Raw genomic sequence first — 21,182 nt, forward strand, 5'->3', positions numbered from 1 at the left:
CTCCATGGGCCTCCCATTTGACTGGTCCCCAGAAAGCTGTCTTCTTTATCCTCCCTTGTAGGCAGCCTTGCTCTCAGAGGCATTTAATCGTCAGGCTGTAGCTCCACTTGTATCAGTCTGAAGCTCCGGTGAAACTTTTTGTTTCAAAGGTTTTGGTTCCTCCTGTGGAAAGAACATGACCTCTTATCATTTTGCAATTTGTCATGTAAATAAACAGTTTTTTGTTTGTTTGGTCGTTTGTTTTTTTTTTTACAAACAAAAAATCTGTTTCATCAGTCAAATGTATCACATTTGGTGTGGAAAATGTAAAAAGAAGAGGAAAAGGCCGTTTCTGCTTTGTGCTGTTAATCACCTCGTCTGACAGCTACCCCAGCAGGCATTTAGAAAATTTGTACATATGATCTTGTTTGCTTTAATGGGTCATGAAGGAGCCAGTTAAATATTCCTCACGGGAACTTTACCTGTCTATCTCACTGTCTAGTCCTGACATGCTATTTAGTCTTTTTGCCAGCATAAACTGGGTTTTTCAGTGTGTGCTCTAGTTCTCCCTGCAAACTGCTCTCGCTCTGGGCCAAGTCTGGGACATTGAAGGCTGATTGTACCACCTGCTTCACCCGCAGGTTTCTTCTAGAGGACAGTAACTGAAACAGCACGCCAGGACTTGTAGATAGGACGGACTTAATTGTTGTACCGAGTCAAGACGCACAGAAAAAAAATTAAATCATCCCGGAAGTTATGTGAGTCCTACTTCAGAATAAAACCTGATATGCACATGATGTTTCAATCTGACTTGTGCCCTTTGGGAGAGAAACAGAAGAGCCCCATTCGAGTAAAACACCACTTGAATTTTGTTTGATAAGAAAAAGAATGGATTTACCTTGGCTTCAACTAATACTGAGAAGAACATTGTTCCTATCTGTTTGATTAAGGAGTACACAAAGGAGTACACAAAAACAGTGTCTGTTTACCCCAAAATGTTAACAAATTGGCGAAGTATTCATGAAATCACCCGCCGGTTACTGAAGAGGCGTTACTAATCCCACAGAAGGCACCATATTGGAAATGTTGACTCCAACCTACTTCCAGTCAGTCAGGAAGGTGGCGTTGAGGCAAGTGGAATACCCACAACCAGCTAGCTAGCTTGTCACTTAGCTAGTGAGTTAATGACCTAAACAACAGGAACAATGCGGAGTTACAGAATTCAGCTCAGGTCAAGTCCAGTCTTTGGGCAACCACGCCCACCTGTCCATCAAACCGGACTTTGCCTCTTACACCTAATTTCAACGGCTAGATTTAATATGTTGAAAATGGAAAACAAAACCACATGCATTTTCTAATCAATAAAGAAAGTCTCACAGTCCTTTTTCTACCATGCCAGGCTTTAAATACAAATGGGGGAGGTCTGGCTGCAGACAGCAGCTCTCAGGTGCCCCTCTTGCAGACCACTACTGTGAGACCCACCACCAGCGTCAGATGGGAGTGACCTGATTTGCTCTCATTTTAGGTGTAGTTACGCAAGTGGTACCTCCATTACTTTAAGCTACACAGCAAAAGCCAATGTAGCTAAGTGTGCTACGTAGTTAACGTTTTATTCATACCAATTCAGCAATGGTTGATCCAACTTTAGTGTAATCTTAAGCAAACTTAGCTAAATCAAACATAGCTACATAAGCTATGTAGGCAACGTATCTACACAGCTATGTTAGCACCAGAAGCTGTCATCCCTTGGTAATACCTCTTTTTTTGTTTGTGTGTGTGTGTGTGTGTTTTTTTTTTTTTTTTCAAAAATATATATACATATGCATGCTAGGGATTCATGATATTATCAGCATGACATCAGTATCTGCAGATATTAGCTCAAAATGCTAATTATCTATAATGTCCAATATTTCTGCTGATATCTGCAATTGATATTTTTGCTATTAGAATCTGACTATACTAGCTGTAAATATTAGCCAAATGACCAAATAAGTTAAAAAGGTTCAGGCTGGACAAACAGACCTACATCAGTGTAAGTCTTTTTCTTCATTGATCATCATATTTAACACTTAAATGTGTTTTTAATCACCCTTGTGATTTTGTTTATCCTCAAACTTTAGACAGTGAGTTTTTAGGACTGAAGTTTTGGATCAGAACTTAATATAAATATCAGATTTACTCTATTTAATTTTTAATATAGGCCATAACATATTGGCAAAAATTCAATATCATGCATCCCTTAATAATACTGTATAATCAATTCTTGTAGTTAAAGGTTACTGTACTGCATAGCTTGGATTATTAACCAAAACAATAACTAATCTACCCAGCAAATAATAGATAATCTACCTTATCTTTGAAACTGTTGTTTGTTCTTGCCGTTCAGGCCTACAAAATAAAAACGGTTGTTCTGAATCAAATTGGTCTTACTGAGCAGTGAAAGTTCACTCAATTGGTTTAGCCTGCTCAAATTCATAGTTTAATAAAGTGGTTCTTATTTTGAAGGCGCCCAGCGGAATTCCCTGCTAGTTCTCGCGCGCTCTTGGCTCTGCTGTTGTGGAAACGGTAGTGGGCGGAGCCTGCTGTTGCCAGTCGATTCCGGGTTTGATGCGGTGTTGAAGTCCTCGGTGACCAGCAGCTCACTGTAGTGAGCTCTCAGAGACACTTTAGCCCACAACTTTTTCACATCCTCCGCGCTCAGTGTCTGCCGCTTTAAAAAGAGGAAAAAGTAGACATTTTATCTCAGTTTGAGACACATTTGATCTATTCTTTCAGGCCAGACTAGACGTGTCGCGCAACATCCCCACCACCTTTCGTGTTTCTCCCCCTCCGGCAATCAAACAGTCTGGATCTTTAACGGGAAAAACAACTCTCTTTGGTGGTCTGTCTGCTGAATATTAGGACAAGATGTGGAAGGAGGTATGAGCTGACTGATAATGAGGTTTATCTGTGCCTCTATCAGACACGCTGTGAGGTGCTGTGGTCGTGGATTCAGCCTGCTCGGTCATCGCGCTGAAGGGGATAATTTGGGAGAAGTCGTGTGAAGCACAAAGAGCTTATTAACGCCGAGGATACAACAAGTTTGAAGCATGCAGCTCCCGTGCTGACAGAGGACTGGTGTTGGAGAGAAAATACAGCACCGAGGTTTGCTTTTGACTCCTGTTTTTACGATCAGGCGTACACCACAAACAAAGTTGGACAATTAGGAGAACTTTCCAGTCTGTGGTAATAAAACTATTTCCGCAGTTTCCGCCCTGTGGACGCGCTTTTACAGTCAAAATCGACTGATAACCGCACTTAGCTAAAGTGTATTTTTCTACTGCAGTGATTTGACCACAGTGCGAGGCTCTCTGAACTGAAGTCCACTTTAAATGCGGACTGGTTTGCGGTCAGGGAGTGCACAGCAGAGCTGCCAGTGCCAATTGATTTTTAATTCAAGGCAACACAGAAGACTGTTTACTTTTTCCTCATTTTTAACTCAAACATTATGGAGCTGACATACTGGAGCATTCTCCTGCTGGGGTGCATCCTCCTGGAGTGGCTTTTCATGGCTTCTGCAGAGGAAGGTGAGTCTGAGTTTATCTTCAAAATGCTGTCTGGACTTGTTTTGTGTGGTTACATGTCTAATTAGTATTACATCCTTTCTCCTTGCAAAGGAAGCACAATAAAACCACAGGATACTTTTGATGTGGAAGCTGTAAAATGGGAAAGAATGGAACTAAATGTTGCTTTATCTAAGGGAACAATCGGTGAAAAATATCACTAGATTTGTGAACTCAAAGATGTAGTCATATTTAAACCAAAACAGCAATTTAAAATGTTTATAGAATAATTTTTCCTTCTGCCTTTAGCACTTGCATCCACATTTTTGTGGAGAGAAATAACAATCTTGGCTTTACTCCCCTGACATCTTAATAAAGACCGTTTTGAAGGCAGAGTCCTTGTTAGTTTCCACCATCAAACCATTAAAAAGGATCTCAGGCTGCACCCCAGGGACCTTAACCAGCTCACCTTAAAATCAATAAAACAAAAGAGGCTTTAAGGCTAACACAAGCTGCTCTGTTTTCTATGGTTCGATCCAGAGATCTGCATGAATCATTTTAGCTTTTATGAAACAACTCATTGCATCCAGCATGTTTTCCTGATCACTGTAATTTATATCAGTCCCTGACAGCAGACTTGACATTAATGGGCATTTTGTCCTGCATCAGCTTTGTGAACCCTGGAGGGACAAATTAAGAGAGCCTTGAAATTAGCTGTCAAAACGTTTAAGAAGATGATGTTTCAAATTGTCTGGTTTCACATGCGAGTACAGCTCGGCATCATCAGCATAACAACAGGGCCAGTGTCTGGGTAATTTGCTTAATGCAGGGGTGGAAGGCAGAGCCACACTGACAGATCAGAATCAGAGAATGCAGGGTGTTTATTTATTTCTCTTCTGCTGCCACTGTCTCTGTCTTTTTGTGACATTAATGGGAAAGTTTCAGCGCCGCTGAGTTGACTTCAAACTGATTTTTGAGTTGGTAAAAAGTAGTGATGGGGCAACTTTGGCATCTGGTTTCAGACTTTATTCATATTTTGTAAGCTGACATGTTTATATTCCATATTTTGTATTTTTGTATTTATTAGTGCTCTTGAAAACTACTTTTATTTTTCTTCTATTTCCATTGTGTTTCTGTTGCCAATAGCCTCCGTTGTATAAGACACTTTTTTGCTGCTGTAAATTGGAATTTCCCCTTGTGGAACTAATAAAGGAATATCTTATCTTATCTTTATGAGAAAATAAGATTGTTAAAATACCAGAATGCTAAACTTTTGTGTGATGCCCATAAAAATCAAACAGTACTGATACCTGTTTGAAAAGCTGAAATCCCAAACACCCATTATGGGGACTTAAATTGCATTGGTACTAAAATGTTGGATTGATAGTTTTGCAATTTGGGCCATGTGTAGGAGTTTTCTAGCAGTTTTTGATGTGTTAAATCCTCTCCCATACACATTTCTTATGAAATAGATTTATTTTCTGAAAGTCTTTGTACTAGCATGCGTAATATTAATGGTGTGATATCAGTATTGGTAGACGTTAGCGTATAAAGTGAACCATCAGCATCTGCAGTCATAAAGATTTGCAACCAGTATTTTGGCTATAAAAAATCTGCATGTATCAGCTGTTAATATTGTCTGATTTAGGCTGGACCAACAGATCTACATCAGCTGAAGTCTTGTTTTTATTCATCACCCTCTGTTATGCTGTAAAGTCAATTTTAAAGACTGAAATGGTTCAATTTGTTCATCCTAAGGCTACAGTACTGGCTAAAATGAATTTGTAAATATTGGCAAATAGGATAAAAAACCAATAGTGTGCACCCCTAGATTCTACCATGAAGAAACAAGAGTACTGAAAAGTATATAAGGAAAATTGTGAAAACCTTATTAGAGTGTTTCTGGGAATAATAAGGCTGTGCTGTTGGGATCTAGTGGCTGATTTTGGAAATTCCCTGGAGACAATCAGTCTCGTCTGGGGAGAGGGGGGTTATGGGGCGACTGGGGATCTGCAAATAGAATCGGTTGTGCTCCTGCAGCCAGTGTGTGTCCTTGGGTTAAATACTTAACCCCAAATTGCCCCCATGCTGAGTCAGTAGCTTGTGAATTAAGGATGCACCGATTATGAAAATTAGGACTGATGCTGATGCAATGTTCAAATAACAGTGTAGTCAATGCAGATTGATACCAGTGTTTTTTCATTACTTGTTTTGGTGTAACCCTCCTCCTACACCAACAGTTTCTCTTGAGTTTGAACATGAAGACAGATCAGAGTTTGTCCAACAGGTGATGACTTCTGTCTGATAAAAACAGCCTCTTTGAATAAGGAGAAGTTGGGCACTCTAGATATCTGATTTTAAAGGATTTGACTGAACAGATAAACACTGGCTCCTGATATCTGTTCATGCCACGTTATTTACCAGTGGTCACTGTTTGTCAACGGGGCTGATATCAGTCGATATAATGTTCAACCAGTCCATCTGTGTATCCCTAGGGTGAATGTATATGATATTGGGAAAAGGCAATTCTGATGGCCACTCTAGATATCAGCCTTTACCACCAGTGTTTGCTAATCCTATTAGTTAACAGTGAATATGGAGTGAATGGGCAAGTGTGCCATGCATTTTGAGCTGTAAGAAAACTTTAAAAAAGAGCAATCCAGGCAAGAGATGTGCATGGTTAGCCAACTTGATGGTTAAATTAGGGTATCAAATTAGCAAGCGCAAGATTTTTGAGTTGGTTGAACAGTTAATTAATTTTTATACCAGGTCAAATTCCCTTTTAAAACTGTAACAAAGCCTCCCAACACTAGTAGCCACTGTAGCTTAAATTAACAGCTGCTGCCTTCCTGCAAGTGCTTTCCTAGGCTCTTTGCTAAACAGGGACAAGGTTATAGGCAGAAGTGATGATTAAACACATTAAGCATAATATTAAAGCACAAAGAGGAACAAAAGCTGGTGGAGCTAGCTGCTAACTTTAGCCATACTCTAGCCTCACATTATACACAACAGAAACAATAACCCTGGAATGAAACTGACTGTTTTGTGATCATTTTCTCCTCTCTTTACCTCTTCAGCTGTCCTGTGAAGGCAGAAAGCCCCAAAAATCTATAAGGCTCAATGACTCCATCTTTAAAGTGTCTTTTTCTTTAGCGTGCTTGTTTGACATCTGCCCCTCAGCAGGGATGGCTGCATGTGAAACAAATATAGAAACCATTCATTTATATACTCATGGTTTTGTTTGATTTTTTAAAGTCATATAGCAGCATCAGTATTAATGTCAGTCTGTTTCATAACCGGCTAAAATCTCCACTAAGAGCTGTTGAACCACAGGGTTTTTAAAAGTACATTACTGCTGTGTTGGCTTCACGCTGGTTTGTTCCTCTGAAGAGTCCTCTTTATCCTCCATCCTGCCTTTGCTGCTTGGTGTACTGATTCACAGCTGCTTCTTCTGATAGAATTGTGAACTGATGTAAATTTCCTTTTGATTGTAGCATCAAAAAATAAGAACAATGGTCATTCTATATGCATACATTAACATAAGACATTTTTCTGGCTAATTCACCGAGAAATGACTTAGAAAACAAATTTGCCATGAAAACAAAGACCACTCCAACAATGAAACTTTTCCACACGTCTGTTCATTTTCATCAATAGTTGCTGTAAACAGGAACACCACGAACATGCATGACTTCACATATTCTGAGGCAGGAACATGAATCTGTCAACCCTTTCTGGTTTCAGGCTGGATGCCATATCCGCTGGTATCAATGCCCTTTCTTGGCACACACAGTATGGCTTCTACTATAGGCTGCACAAACACAGTATGGATGGAGCGCACAGTATGTGATATAACCCATGGGCTTTCTGTAGGGTGCTTTTTGAAGCTCGGATTTACCGCTTGTGCATACAGAACCTTCAAAAAAGAAGATGTCAAATTACTGCCACTACTAAGAGCCTGAATTCTTGCGGGGAGAACATTGTTGACTTTGTATTTCAAGAGAGAAGTTTGGGATTTTCCCACACACGCAGACAGAGAGCTTTCTTGCAGCCCGGGATCTGACCATTAGAGAAATGCAGCTTCTTCCTCAACTCTGAGTTTTTCTTCTGTAGACTCTTTAAGGCTTCAACCTATATAGGAAGTTTGGAAACCATATTTTGTTCTGGAGTAGAGATGGAAAGTGATGTCTCAAAGAAATGAAAATTGACTGGTTTAAACTAAAGGAAAGAGGAAATCTGGGCATATCCAGTGGTAGAGAGCAGTATTTGAGTGGTCTAGGGTATTTGACTCTATAATTAAAGTTTTATTCAAGCAGAGGTGATATGAATCACTGAGATTGAGTCTGTGGTGTGTTGTATGTTGCTTTGGTTATTTTTTTGCCACAGTATGAATGTTGGGTTATGGGTCAATGTTGTGAAAATGGCTCTATGTTAAATGTATAGTAACAAAATATGATTTACAGATCACTGATAATTCCATATTTAATTCAAAATGCCACTAATCCACCATCTCAAACACTAAAACTGAGAGCTTCTGTGTTTTTAAAAGCTGTATTCCAGGAATGAACATGTCTCAATGTGCTCAAACCTGGTAGGGAGCAGTGTTTGAGAGACCAGTTTTAAATGAATAATAACTCAAGGGTACTGAGATGGCTGCCACTGTTTCTTTATAACTTGAAAGAAAACACACCTGGATTGTTCCCAGATATGAGTGTCAGAAGATGATTTATCCCTGTTTTCATTTTCAGTCAAATCCAGCATGGATTACCGTCTGCTCAGCAGTGAAGCACTATAAAAAATGCCATAAAAGTAGGGATGCATGATGTCATCTGCATGATAGCACTGGCAGATATTAGCTAGCAAAAAGTGAATTATCAGTTTTGGCAGAAATTTCCATTTCTTCTCATGTTGGCAGAATGTATGAATAAATATGTGGCGTTTTAAGCAGGACGAGCAGCCATAAGTCTGCCCAAGTTTTGTGTTTTTTTCATCCTCATTCTTAACTCATAAGTGTTCTCGGGACTTAATTTTAGGTCTGAACTCCAGATAGTTTAGACACTTGATCAGAGTAGAGTTTATTTACTTTTTCAGCAGTTTGTCAGGATTGTCTCACCTTGCTGTTCACCACTTTTTAAATTATAAATATTGATTTTAATTTTTAAGTAGAAGCTCCATAAAAAGGCTCACATTTTTTGGTTGTGCTCTAAAGAGTTATTGATTTATTTTATATGTATTGTAAAGATCTCTCTTTTTTTTTTAGATTTATTTTTGGGCCTTTTCATGCCTTTATTTGATAGAGGAAGGACAGTGGGTAGACTTGGAAACAGGGAAGAGAGCAGGGACAGACATGGGGCAAAGGGTTACAGGCCAGATTCGAACCCGGGCCATCCACGTACATGGGTAGCGCCTTAAACCACTCGACCATCTGCACTCTGTAAAGATCTCTTTTGAGTTAGACACTGCAGAGAAAGACCCATGGGGAAGGGGAGGGTTTTGGTTTTGAAACTAAGAAGAATAGCTAGTCGCAGGTTTGTAATTTTTTTTGTCTATCATTGTTAATTGTCATTATGAATTCATGCAATGTCACTTATATATCAAGATGCACAACTGCTTCTGTTAAAAACAAATTAAAAAAACATAAATAAAATGAAACACAACACATGACAGTTCTGAGGCAAAAGCCACGGATAAGGCTATAAGTATGATGGTAAGTCCACAGAGGTACACCGGGCCATGTTGTCTCAGAGTGAACTGGTCATGTGACATCGTACGTCATGCAGTGAGACCTGTAAATGCAGTAAAAGTGTTTCCATTGCACTTTTGCTATATATATTTCTATATCAAAACGTCTGAAAAACTGTAAAAACTTTTTAGAAATATTTGAGAGGTTTTTCAAACTTCAGGTGTTTCCGTTACCAGTTTTTTATTGCGCTATTTAGATTTTGCGCATTTCTAAAGGTTATGGAAATGCAGCTATTGTTTTGGTTCTGCCAAGGTTTCACCAAAAGTAGTGTTCCGCCTTTGCATTTGCATATGACAACAGAAAACAAGGTGTTTAGGAGTCTTCAGGATTAGTAACTGTGGCGTTTTAAACCGTGGTTAACAGTGACACCCTATCCCTATTGGGGAACTACCTCCACACACACCCCTGATTTAAATTGCAGTGGGCAGAGCTTAGATCAGTCTACTCTCTACTGGTGGATCAACACTGTCAAATAGCTTAAACACTGAACATTTCACTCAGAATGAAGTTAAAATCAGCTCTGACAGAGAGATGAGTTCGATTTAAGAGAGGAGAGGAGCTTACATGCGTGGACCTTAGAGGAAGTAAATTAAGAAAATTAAAGTCATTTGTAAACATCGACTGAAATAAAGTGGAGGAACAGCTCTGTTAATAGCTTATGTATGTCATTACCTTTGTTTTCAGTGTTCAGCACAGCCTCAATTGTTTATCTTGATCTGAAAAACTGTCAAAAAACTAAATTAACACCCCAAATATTAAAGATGCCAATTAACTTGGGATTAGTTATGCCTGCATGTGCTATAATATAAAAGATAATTTAACCTGGAAGTTTCACTTTAAAAATTACAGCCATAGTTGATTGGCTTGGGATTGAAAACACAGACATCCTCTGTGATTATTACAAATTTCTACAGGTCACCAGTTAATAGTAATACTGTGGGAATAGAGCTTTAGTCTCAGTGATACCTTCTGTTTGTTTCTGAAGGGGCAGCATGAAGTGTAACTACAGAAGTGATCATGCTTGGAATGATGCCACCTGTTTTTCAATCGATCCAGAACTAGAAAAAGAGGTGGCTCTTGGGTAGGCCTTTATCCTCTGGAAAACAGATACAACTAACCTTTCAGTAAAATCTGACCATTTGAAGTTCTGCGTCGAGGGAACGCGTCACTCTGCAATTCACCGCCATGCTGCTAGGGGGGTGTGGCTGTGTGTGTGTGGTTTCAGAGGGGTCTCATCCGAATCCTTGTTTATCTTCCAGTCACAGTAAACAATGGCGACCGAGGTGGAGCGGGAGTGTTTGGAGTTGGAGCTCATCGATATCGAGGAACAAATTCTTTAGTTGCAAATGTTGAAGCGCAGGCGATAGGGAAGACGTTTGCGGAGGTGGTCTGTACGACCACTAAATGAGTCAAGGCTGAGAACTGCCGGAAATTACATTTTGAGCAAACCAATCACAGCCCTTGCGGTCCGCATCGCCGCAACGCGTAGTTACGAATTTTGGGAGGTGCGCATCAGGCTACAGCTTACGTGTACCTACATTGTCAACGCATTGCAGAAGAATAAATCAGGCTTTAGCCTTTTAATTATCAAAACAGTTGGGTTTAAAACCCAAAATAGTTCCCCCTCATGCAGGAGGAATTTTGTATTTTCACCAGTAAAGATGAGCTACAGAGAGCCAAATTTGATTTTTGTTGGTCATTTTGATACGGGCTCTAATGGAGCTTCCTTAGTTTTTGGAGCCAGCCTCAAGTGGACACTCAGGGAACTGCTCTTCTTTCACTTTTACATTGACCTCATTTTCGAACACTGGAAGATGCAGCTTGTGAAAGGCATAACAGATGTTTAACCTCTGATGTATGCGTTGGAAGCGATGCCCAGCTGTTTTTTGGAGTCAGACTCATCAAACCTGTTCCATTTATAGAAAGCACATGACTGATGAGAGACAATTTGGCTCTGTTTCCGCCCTGCTGATGTTTACAAGATGCTGGATCCAAACAGGTGCAGCACTGGCTGGGTGGAGGACAGACACGCAGACAGAAGCTGAGGGGTCGTGGCGCCTTGTTGACTGACTCCAGAACATTTGTGTCTTGCCAAGTGTGAACAAGATGTCTGGTTTCCGTGTCTTGGGTAATGGCCCGCTCGTCTGCCAGCACACTCCGGATCATCCTCCCCCTTGTTCTCCACCTAGCAGGGAGTTCTGTAATGAACCGATGGGAGGGTAGATGAAGCTCATGGCTGCCAAATCTCTCCTCCTTTTCCAACTAAAGGATAAACGACTCACTTACGCTCTCCACTCGCTCGTTTCAGCGCATGGATCGCTCTTCCTTCTGTCTCCAAGAAGATTAAAACACTGAGCTTTTGATCAGATAATTACTTTGGCTGGAAATTAATAGCAGGCTTTGGTGGAAATTAGTATCGAGGATGCACTCACGTGGTCACAGAAAAATAGAACGCTCTTTCTCTAGCTTGCCCTGCTTAAATATGTAAAGCACACGCTGGTATAACCAAGGCCTTAAACTAAAAAAAGGCACAAGATTTATATGCAGCATTAATAATGTGGGCCCAACAATGTGGCCATGTATGAATCTGAAATATATTTGTCCTCAGAAATGTTCTCTGTCCACTCACACTGAGATTCAACCTTGCTAATTCTCACTAATGCAGCCTTGCTATGATTTTAGAACATATTTGATTTAATAAATGCTCCTTATCCTCCCACAAATAGGCTTAACCGATGAATGAATCATCTAGTTTCTCTTTCTGCCCTTCGTTATTCTTCACACATATAGTTTCTCTCACTCCCCAATGGGAAGATGCAGCCGGTGACAAAGGCGCAGCAGTCTTATATATACGCGTGTTCAGCTCCACAGTTGTAGTGATTCAGACTTGTCGGCACTCATCTCGACTCATAGGACCATTTTCCACCCAGCTGGATGACATATTCTACTCTGTTCCATCTAATTTCCATGGCTCGAAGGCATTTGTGAGAGCGAGTGCTGCTGAATCACTGGTGTGAGCATCAGAGGTGTAACAGGTTTGTAGATCAAGTTTCCATACAAATGAAGCACAGACTTCAACAATGACAAAAGCTATTGTCACAATGTTTCCTCTCTTTTGAACAGTTTGGGTATACTGTCAATTTTAACAGTATGTGCAAAATGATAAATCTAATAATACAGTATTTCATGTTCATTTGGTTTTCTCACTGGTTAAATAATGCAAGGGGTCAAGAGGGGCTGCAAGCTGTGCTATTATTTTTAGGTCTGGATTCTGCTCTTGCTAGTCTTTTCTCTTAAACAGTCAGACTTTGTTAATAAAATTTAAAAAAAAAATGCAGATTACAAGAATGTCTAGGGTAAAAAATCTATACAATCATGTGCATACATTTCAGGCATTTAGGGTGACAAGGATTCATCATGGGTGTGTGTCACAGCCCGGAGCTGGAGCGGGGTAGGGTTGGAGGCAGAGTCAAACTCGTTGCATGTCAACACATGACCAAGGTCAAGCTCACAGTGTGACCAGGGGCTCATGGCAACCTTACTACCCATGTTGGTACCCAAGGCCTTTGGGCCCCAACCTCAGGTCCAGGAGGACACCAGAGAGCTCAGGGGGTGTGAGTCTCTGTCTGCTCTGAGGCTGTTAAAATAAGATTTCAAAGTAAAATCATGATAGAACACTGATAATAGTTCATGCTAGGTCTTTGGGTAACAGATTTTGTGTTTATAGCTAATCTGCTTAGATTTAAACAATACAAATAAAAATTGCTATCAATTATTTACCTCACGGTATGACACATTTGCGCGTCTATTCAGGGCAGACTCAAATTATCTTAGATACAAGTGTGGGTGGGTGTGTGTGTGTGTGTGTGTGTGTGGGGGGGGGATAATAACAATGCCCTATAGACCATGCTTACTCACCATATTCATCCCGTACCCCACCCTAAAGGTGTTGACTTTATATTTTCAACAGATAATCTTACCATGCCCTTTGTACTATGCAAGGACATCTAGAGCACTGCTGGGGTTGTGTCAGGCCTTCCCACGTGATGGTGCCCTTAGGCAGCTGACTCGCTACATCCACACCTTAATTCAGCCTCAGTTTTCAGCCCAAACATGCCTAGACGTTCTGCACAGTGCTATTTCAGTCCTAAATGACATCAATACCATAGTTAAGAAAACTGCGGTTCGTTGAGTGTTCACTTGAGGCTGACTCCAAAAGCCAAGGAATCCCTACTTGAGTCCATATTATACACATATTTACAGCAGAAATAAGCATGTTTACAGCCTTGTTTTAAAAAAAAAGTTCTTAAGCTTTTTCTTTTATTTCAAATTCATGGTGGTAATTAAAAAAATAGCATACCTTTTTTTCCTCATTTTATTTCAAACCACCATGATAGTTTGTGTGAAATGTGGGCGAGACTTCTAGTGCGCTCTGTCAGACCGGGAAATAGACTGCATAGTAACAAGATGATTCATGAGTATGAAGTATAATATTGACAACTTTAGTCAACAGTAATTTACAAGTGCATGCTTGAAAAGGAGAGGGATGAAGTTAATGCTTGTTTGTTCTTACCCTTTATCTGCTTTATCCTAACTTTAACACAAATATTTGTGTCAATACATGTGCAGGATGAATTTCTATTAGTTTTTATTGTTAATAATGCAGAATAAATGATAATCTTGCATTGAGATAATCTTCTCCCCAAGCTATAAATTCAACAAAATTTAGGGATAATTGGCAAGAAAGAGTAGTTAATGTATGTCTCAGTCCTCTGGTGTGATATTAACATTCAGAGGTTTCTACTCTGAAAATCTAAACAGCTCTTCACCTTGTTGAAAGTGTTCAGGAAGGCAGACTGAAGCCAGATAGTATATGGTTGCAATTTATGATGCATATATTCGAATCATGGAGGATTATGAAAGTTGTTTTCATTTCTTTTTCTTTAAGATTTATTTTTGGGCTTTTTTGTGCCTTTATTAGATAGAGGAGGACAGTGGATAGAGTCAGATACAGGGTCAAGAGTGGGGGGTGAGACATGCGGTAAAGGGCCACAGGCCGGATTCGAACTCGGGCCGCCCGCGTACATGGGGAGCACCTTTAACCACTAGGCCACCTGCTCCCCGGTTGTTTTCATTTATAAAGTGAAAGCTAAAGTGAAGGTAGATGTCTCATATAAAGCTTTAAACTCTTTTATTAATCAGAGTCTATTTTCATTGTACTTTGCTCCATGGGAAAGATTGCATTTACTGAAATGGACAGTAATGCACTTTCTATTAGGAAAGGTCATTGCCAATCTTTGAAAGCGTTAGAACCGTACCTCCACCTTCAACATCCTTTAAAATAAGGGAATGAGGATGACAAGCCATGATGCAGCAAAGACAGGAAGAAATGCTTTAATGTGCACATTTTACAGAGTCGTTATGACAATAGAATAAAGTGATGGGGAAAAATAGACTAAGTGATGTGTGATTAAGACAGATCCACGTTATGAAATTTAAATCCTAGCCGTGCTGTATTCATAGGAACCACAGATGGACCTGGATGTACTTCTTTACTTCTTAGCTTGTTGCTAACACATGATGGAAATTTCCTCAAACAGGCTAGCAGATTTAGCTTTGGATCGTGCAAATTTTAACCTGGGAATGTTTTATTTTGCTTGTAATATAGACCACTGAATGGATCATTTAGTCAACAATGTGAGACATAATTGATGATTTCTGAAACTATGAGAAGTGGAATTAGGTTCATGTCATCCTTCTTCTCATGTTATATAATGGCAGCTAATGAATGACATTTAGATCAGGGGTGTGCAAGTGGCAGCCTAGGGGCCATATGGGGCCCTACTTATCACTCAGTAAATTTAGAATTACAACACATTTTTACAATCAGAAAACATAAGGACATCTCTCATGAAAACATGAAATATAGAAATATTTCCCTAATAATTTTGGATTTCTGGCATAGTTTAAGCTCCCTTCAAGGAATTAGTACATATTTTCCCTTTAGAAATCTTCTTTGTTCTTCACTGAATGTATTCCTGAGAAAAATTAACTTAGCATAAAAATGAATGAAATTTGTGTTTAGTGCATTATTTCTTTGCTGTAACAGTGTTTCTTGGCAGTGAATCTTGTACAGTTGAAAAGTCTGTTTTAAATGGTGATACATTTGTAAGGAACATGAATTTGTAGGATGAGCAGCAGAGCTGAGGATGTGGGTTGGGCCTATGAAAGCTTAGCCAGATCTTCTCTGCCAATGCCTAAAAGCTTATTCTGACTTTTGTTTGGTGGATTAGATAATTGAAGTCTGAAGAAAAAAGACATATTGACAGTTTTACAAATTGTCATATTTTGACAAACAGGAGCCTCAGTAGCGTGTGGTAGAACCAAACAACCACAATAACCTGGCACCTCCTCCTCACCAGCCTGGTCACACACTGCTGTGGGATGGCATCCCATTCTTCAACCAGCATTTGTCACAAGCCAGCTAATGTGGTTGCATTGGTCACTCTGGCACGAACAGCACGCCCAAGCTGTTCCCACAAGTGTTCAGTGGGGTTGAGGTCAAGACTGCTGGCAGGCCTTTCCATCCTCTTCACTCCCAAATTCTGGAGGTAGTCTCTGAGGAGGTGAGCGTTGTCATCTTGAAGGAGAGAGTTCGGTCACAGGCTGTGGAAATAAGAGATTGTCACTAGTTGCAAAATCTCATCTCCATATCTCTCTGCATTGAGATTGCCTTCAATGATGACAAGCCTTGTTTCTCCAGATGCCCCCTCCTGCCATTACACTGCTTCAGTGCATAGCGTTCTCCACGTCTTCTCCACACTTTGACCCTATGTTCCTTACTGCTGTGGCACCATTTTAAAGGGAAACTAGAAAAGCACGCGGAGAGCGCAGACCTCCACGATTAGCCCTATTTCCCAATAGTACAGAATCCTTCAAAAAATTCCTGGATCCAGACGGTGATTGGGATCACTCCCAAAATCGAATCAGTTCTTCCTTATGCCATTTCTGACATTTCCTGAAAATTTTATCAAAATCCGTCCACAACTTTTTGAGTTATGTTGCTAACAAACAAACTAACTAACAAACCCTGCTGATCAGATAACCTCCTTGGCGGAGGTAATAAACAGGCTTTTTAACTGTGTTAGATTTACTGCCAAGAAGAATTACAACAACAAAGAAAGAACGTACCAAGCACCGATTTTCTTACTTTTTGTGCTAGGTTTATATAGTTAAAATGCTAAAATAATCAGGACCTACTATATTCACTCCATGAAAAGTAGCTTTGACTATTTTCCATTGTGTTTGGCTCATTGAAATAACTGCTTTTTAAATCTGAGATTTGGTATGATGAATGATCGTGAAACTAGTGTGTTATATCTTTGATTAAATTATAAGAGTTTTACAATGTGGCCCTATGGCTGTGAGAATAAAGTTAGAATGAATTTGCCCATCTCTGATTTAGATGCTTCACAGCCGCTCTCTGACAGTACCACTAATCAGTTGCAGGGAATGGAAAAATATTTTCAAGATGTGTTGTTGAATGAATTAAAGACTCTTCAGATATTTTAAAAGCATGCCCCATTTCTACTTTCTTCATGAATTTAATCAGCTTGTGGAAATAAAACAGCTGTGCTTCTAAACCTGAACGTTGCCATCAGGTAGAGGCGGTGTCTCTTTAGTGAAATGGTTTATGTTTGCCTTAAGGCTTGTTCTTATGTTTATAGTTTTTACAGGCGTATAAATCCTCTGTTATTCTCATTCACAATGGGGAGTATATATATTCTCTAATAAGGTATGTTACTGCAGCTGTTACCTCCTCCCTTTTTACATAGAGTGCAACTGCATGAGTGATTTGTGTAGCAGAAGCCCATCATGCTGTTTGGGGTAAAACACATCGGCAGCATTTTTTTTTTTTTATCTTCAGCTGATGGAGAGAGGGTTGAAGTGTCATCCTGTCTCCTGCAGACTTTACACACAGGGATTCATTCTGCATTTCACTCACCAGATCCGAAGCATGGAGAACAGAAGAGGTGACATTAATGTGTTTTGTTTAAAACGACGCGCAGCCTCAATTCTAAACAATAAGCTCACACTATGAGAGGAGATGTGCCAGGGGCTGAGTGGAAATAATGAGACGAGAGGGTAAAAAAATCCACGTCTCCATCACAGCTACATGATCATTAATGCATAGTCAATTAAAAACAGTATACCTTATTGCATTTTTCATTTGAAAAAACATTCCAAATGTTGATTTATTATCTCAGTCTAACATGAGTGGGTTGAAAAACATGTTAGAATTTTCCTTGAAGCACATTCTGGCTGAAAAGGTGTGTGATGCTGTTGATTGGTTTTGGTAAGATGGGAGCAGCGTGCGAAGCCAATTACAGCTGCAAATAACAATTATTTTATTGGCAGATTAATCTGCGGATTATTTTCTCTATTGCTTGCAGAGTTTTTTCCCTCTAAAATGTCAGTAAATAGTAGAAAATGTTGCAAAAATGATCATCAGTGTTAAATCAGGGTAGCGTCCTCAAATATGGTTTAATGCATGGTTCAAATATATTCAGTTAAAGCTCTGTAGGTGGTTATAAAACAAAGTGACTCAATGTCTCTGCAGAACCTACAAAGTTAGAGAAATCTGGAGACAAATGTAATATTTCCATGTCATTATTTTGGATATCTCTTCCTGCAGAGGCCTATTCACATATGCACAAAAACTTCCTCCTGGTTTTCTTCAGGTGTGACCACAAACAGCCAGATTTTCACATTTCATGCCAGCTCCAAGTACATTTTCACTGTGAAGTTGGGGTGAGCTGATGTGTGAACGCGTCACACATCACATTCAGCAAAATTCCCTTCAACCAGGAAGGAGGAGGTGCTGGTGCTTATATTGTGCTACTGGGACATGGCTGTAAACTGAACTACCTGTGTGATCTCTGTGCATTTATTCTCATTGAAGCGTCGTACAGCAGACTCTGTGGCTCCGTCTGCCACTTGTGCATCATTCTCTTAATGCCCTTTTTTTCCAGTCTCAAATATTTTGGCAAACATGTGAAGGACGGGATCATTAAAGACATCAAAGTACCATAGTGTCCACAGGGGGTTCGGCAAGTTCTTACAGGAGCTTTAATTGCTTTAAATGGACATAGAAATCTGAGAAAAATCACATCTAATGAAGCCTAGCGTTAGGTCATGCAGGACATGGTAGTCATGCTCCTAGCTGTTGACCAGCTGATCCTAATTACCAGCTCCCACAACCAATCACAGCTCTTTCTCTCAACACAGTGGTGTATTTTAATATGACGTACTTCTCGCTAATCCCTGCTTGCATTAATACTGATGAACCACACTGCTGCTACTGGTAAAGCTTAACCTCCTCCACCCCAGCCTCCTCCTTTATAGCATAAAGCTGTTGCACCTTCATATTCAGATTTGTGCTACTGGGGATTAATTGCTTTTGAACTCATTTTATTGTATTCAGTACACAAGTGTATCCATCCATATGGGGGTTTCTAACCATGCATTCCCTGGAAAGTCAAAACTGCTTGGAGCATCTTTTGAGCAGTGCCTTCTCCAAGATAAACAGTACATCCATTTTGCAGTTAAATGGTTAAATGTAAGATGAGCGTGAATAAAGGTTGACTGCTGACTTTCTGTAAAGAATTCTCAAAGATTGAAGATTATCAAAACCATTATAGATGAATGTGAAAGTTGGCTGTAAACTCCTGCTGCTTTGAAGCCAATGCACATCTCTATCTTGCATAAACAATTATGGCGGCACTCACCAGCTGTTCACATCCAGTCTGCCGGATAAGAATGTAACAGGCATGGTTATTTAGGTTTAACTAACTCATTCTGGGCTCATGTTTATGTAATGTGATGAAAGACTGCTTACAGGTGGATGATAAGATTGATATGAACCTTCTAAAGAGGAGGGGGGGGTCCTCTCTTTTCTATACAGTCTGTCATCTGTTTATTCTCTCACCCTCTGACTCCTCCAGCATGATGTAGAGCGTAATTCTTCAGACTCTAAACTGAGACTCATAACGTGCCTTTGAGAGGATGTTTTTATCTGCGAGGCCTTCCTTGAGCCACAATCCTTCCTTTCACAGACATGTAGCCTTTTCTTTTGCTACTCTTTCCACGTCCTCTGTCTCCTTGATGTTTGACTGCTGCTCTGCTGTTTTTCTCTTGCTGACTGTCTCCCCTGCCGTGGAAATGTGGATCGTTTCCCAGAAATCCTTTTAAACGGAACCGATTTCTATAAGAAAGGGATTTGCATTTAAAGCAACCTCCCCCCTCTCACTGAAAGCCTGTAGCCCATCATCCTCAGCACCTCAATCCGATGATTAGCTTCCTCAAGAGTTAAACAGGCATCCGAGTGCCACAAGTACTCTCAGGCCGTGTCTCTCTCTCAGAGGAGGATGCATATGGCAGCAGAGGAATTGCAGGTGGATGATAGTTTAGCTCGGTGAGAGGATACAGCACCAGCCCATACATCCATGTCAGGCATTCACTTTGGAGAGCCGGTCTGTCCTCCACCCACACGCTCCTCTCTCTCTGAGAGTGGGACACAATGGGGACAGGCTGCAGCAGAGAGGGAATGAGGCCACAGCCTATCAGCCATAAGCACCAAGGAGAATGGCACTTTTAGAGGGGTGGGTGGGGGGTGGAGGGGGGGGGGTTCTCTTTGAAGTGAGTCAAGGAGAGACGGGGAGACCGGCGTGAGTCGACGAAATAGAAAAAGAGCGGGTGCAGGGAGGGCAGGGAAGGTGCAAGCATGTGCACGTCTGCACACTGCATAATGAGCAAAAGTAGGTGTATTGCCTATTTGCATTCTGTAATCATACACACCTGAGGCCAGATATGTGCTGGGCTGAATATGTGATTATAACAAGGGGATTAAAAGGCCTTCAATTAGGAGACAACAACAGGGAAGGAGCTGCTTATCTCAGGTCCATCTTATCCTGCTCTCTAATCACTGTTTTTGGAATTAAAAAAAGAAGCCTTCGTGAGGCAATTGTCATCTCACGCCTTGCGCAGCTTTTGTCGTTTCACTAAAATATGGAGCAACATCCTGAAGGAGGAGCAGGCAACATGAGGCTGCCGAGGCGTCTGAGGCTGGATGAGCAAGAATTGATTAAAAAAAGCAACCTTGATGAAAAAATGTCTCTGCTTGAAGCATGCACCATCAGAAGACTTGATTCGATTTGAGTCTGGGATATATTCCTCCCTGCGTCACGGCTTGGTTGACCTACATCTTGTGCTTGATATGCGAGTTTTTAGTTAAAATGCAATTCACTTGGCTTTTTTTTTTTTTTCCTCTTTTTCGATGACAACCAGAAGAAGTCGTGCACATTTTCTTCTCCACCTTCGTTGCTCGCCTCGCACACTGCTTCAGCACGTCTCCCAGGGCCTTGCTTTCATACACCGCATGAACCATGTGGGCTCTGCTATGTAAGGAATAACAGAGACATTCCTGTGCGCTAGCTGCCCTCCTACTGCTTGCACGCAGCTAAGAGCTTTAAGAGGGAGTCATGCTCCAAAAGGGAGCGGGTCAGTTCAGTTAAAGAAGCATTGAACACCTTTTTCTAGCAGCTTGGAGTCTTATTTTTGCAGCATGCTGCACACAAAATGTCCTTCCCCTCACACTCTCTTATATCACCATTTCTCCTATGATTACTGCCTGCTGTCTGCACTCAACCCTGTCCAATATGAAAGAGTTTTACTGAACATGATCTGTCTGAAACAAAAGTGAGTCCCCCTCTTTCTGAATGATTGTGGAGGGAAAAGGATGCTCTAATGAAACAAATAGCCTCACAATGAAAGATGAGACTATCTTTATTCTTAATATGTCGGTCACTGCTGCACAAACACCCCAGTCTGCAGGCTGGTAGGAGCGAAAAACGCAGACT

The 21,182-nt window shown here is 40.5% G+C and overlaps 1 protein-coding gene across 1 annotated transcript in view; it reads left to right on the forward strand.

Annotated features, from left to right (window-relative positions):
• Positions 1–2,592: 2,592 nt before the first annotated feature.
• The window catches only part of ephb4a (eph receptor B4a), a 68,576-nt gene continuing 49,986 nt past the window's right edge, over positions 2,593–21,182 (forward strand). The window contains exon 1 of the mRNA XM_041800849.1: positions 2,593–3,545. Within this exon, the coding sequence (XP_041656783.1) occupies positions 3,467–3,545 (79 nt within the window). The 5' untranslated portion in view covers positions 2,593–3,466. The remainder of the gene's footprint in view (positions 3,546–21,182) is intronic.

The sequence above is a fragment of the Cheilinus undulatus genome, linkage group 12 (genome assembly GCF_018320785.1).
Source record: "Cheilinus undulatus linkage group 12, ASM1832078v1, whole genome shotgun sequence".
Classification (NCBI taxonomy): domain Eukaryota; kingdom Metazoa; phylum Chordata; class Actinopteri; order Labriformes; family Labridae; genus Cheilinus; species Cheilinus undulatus.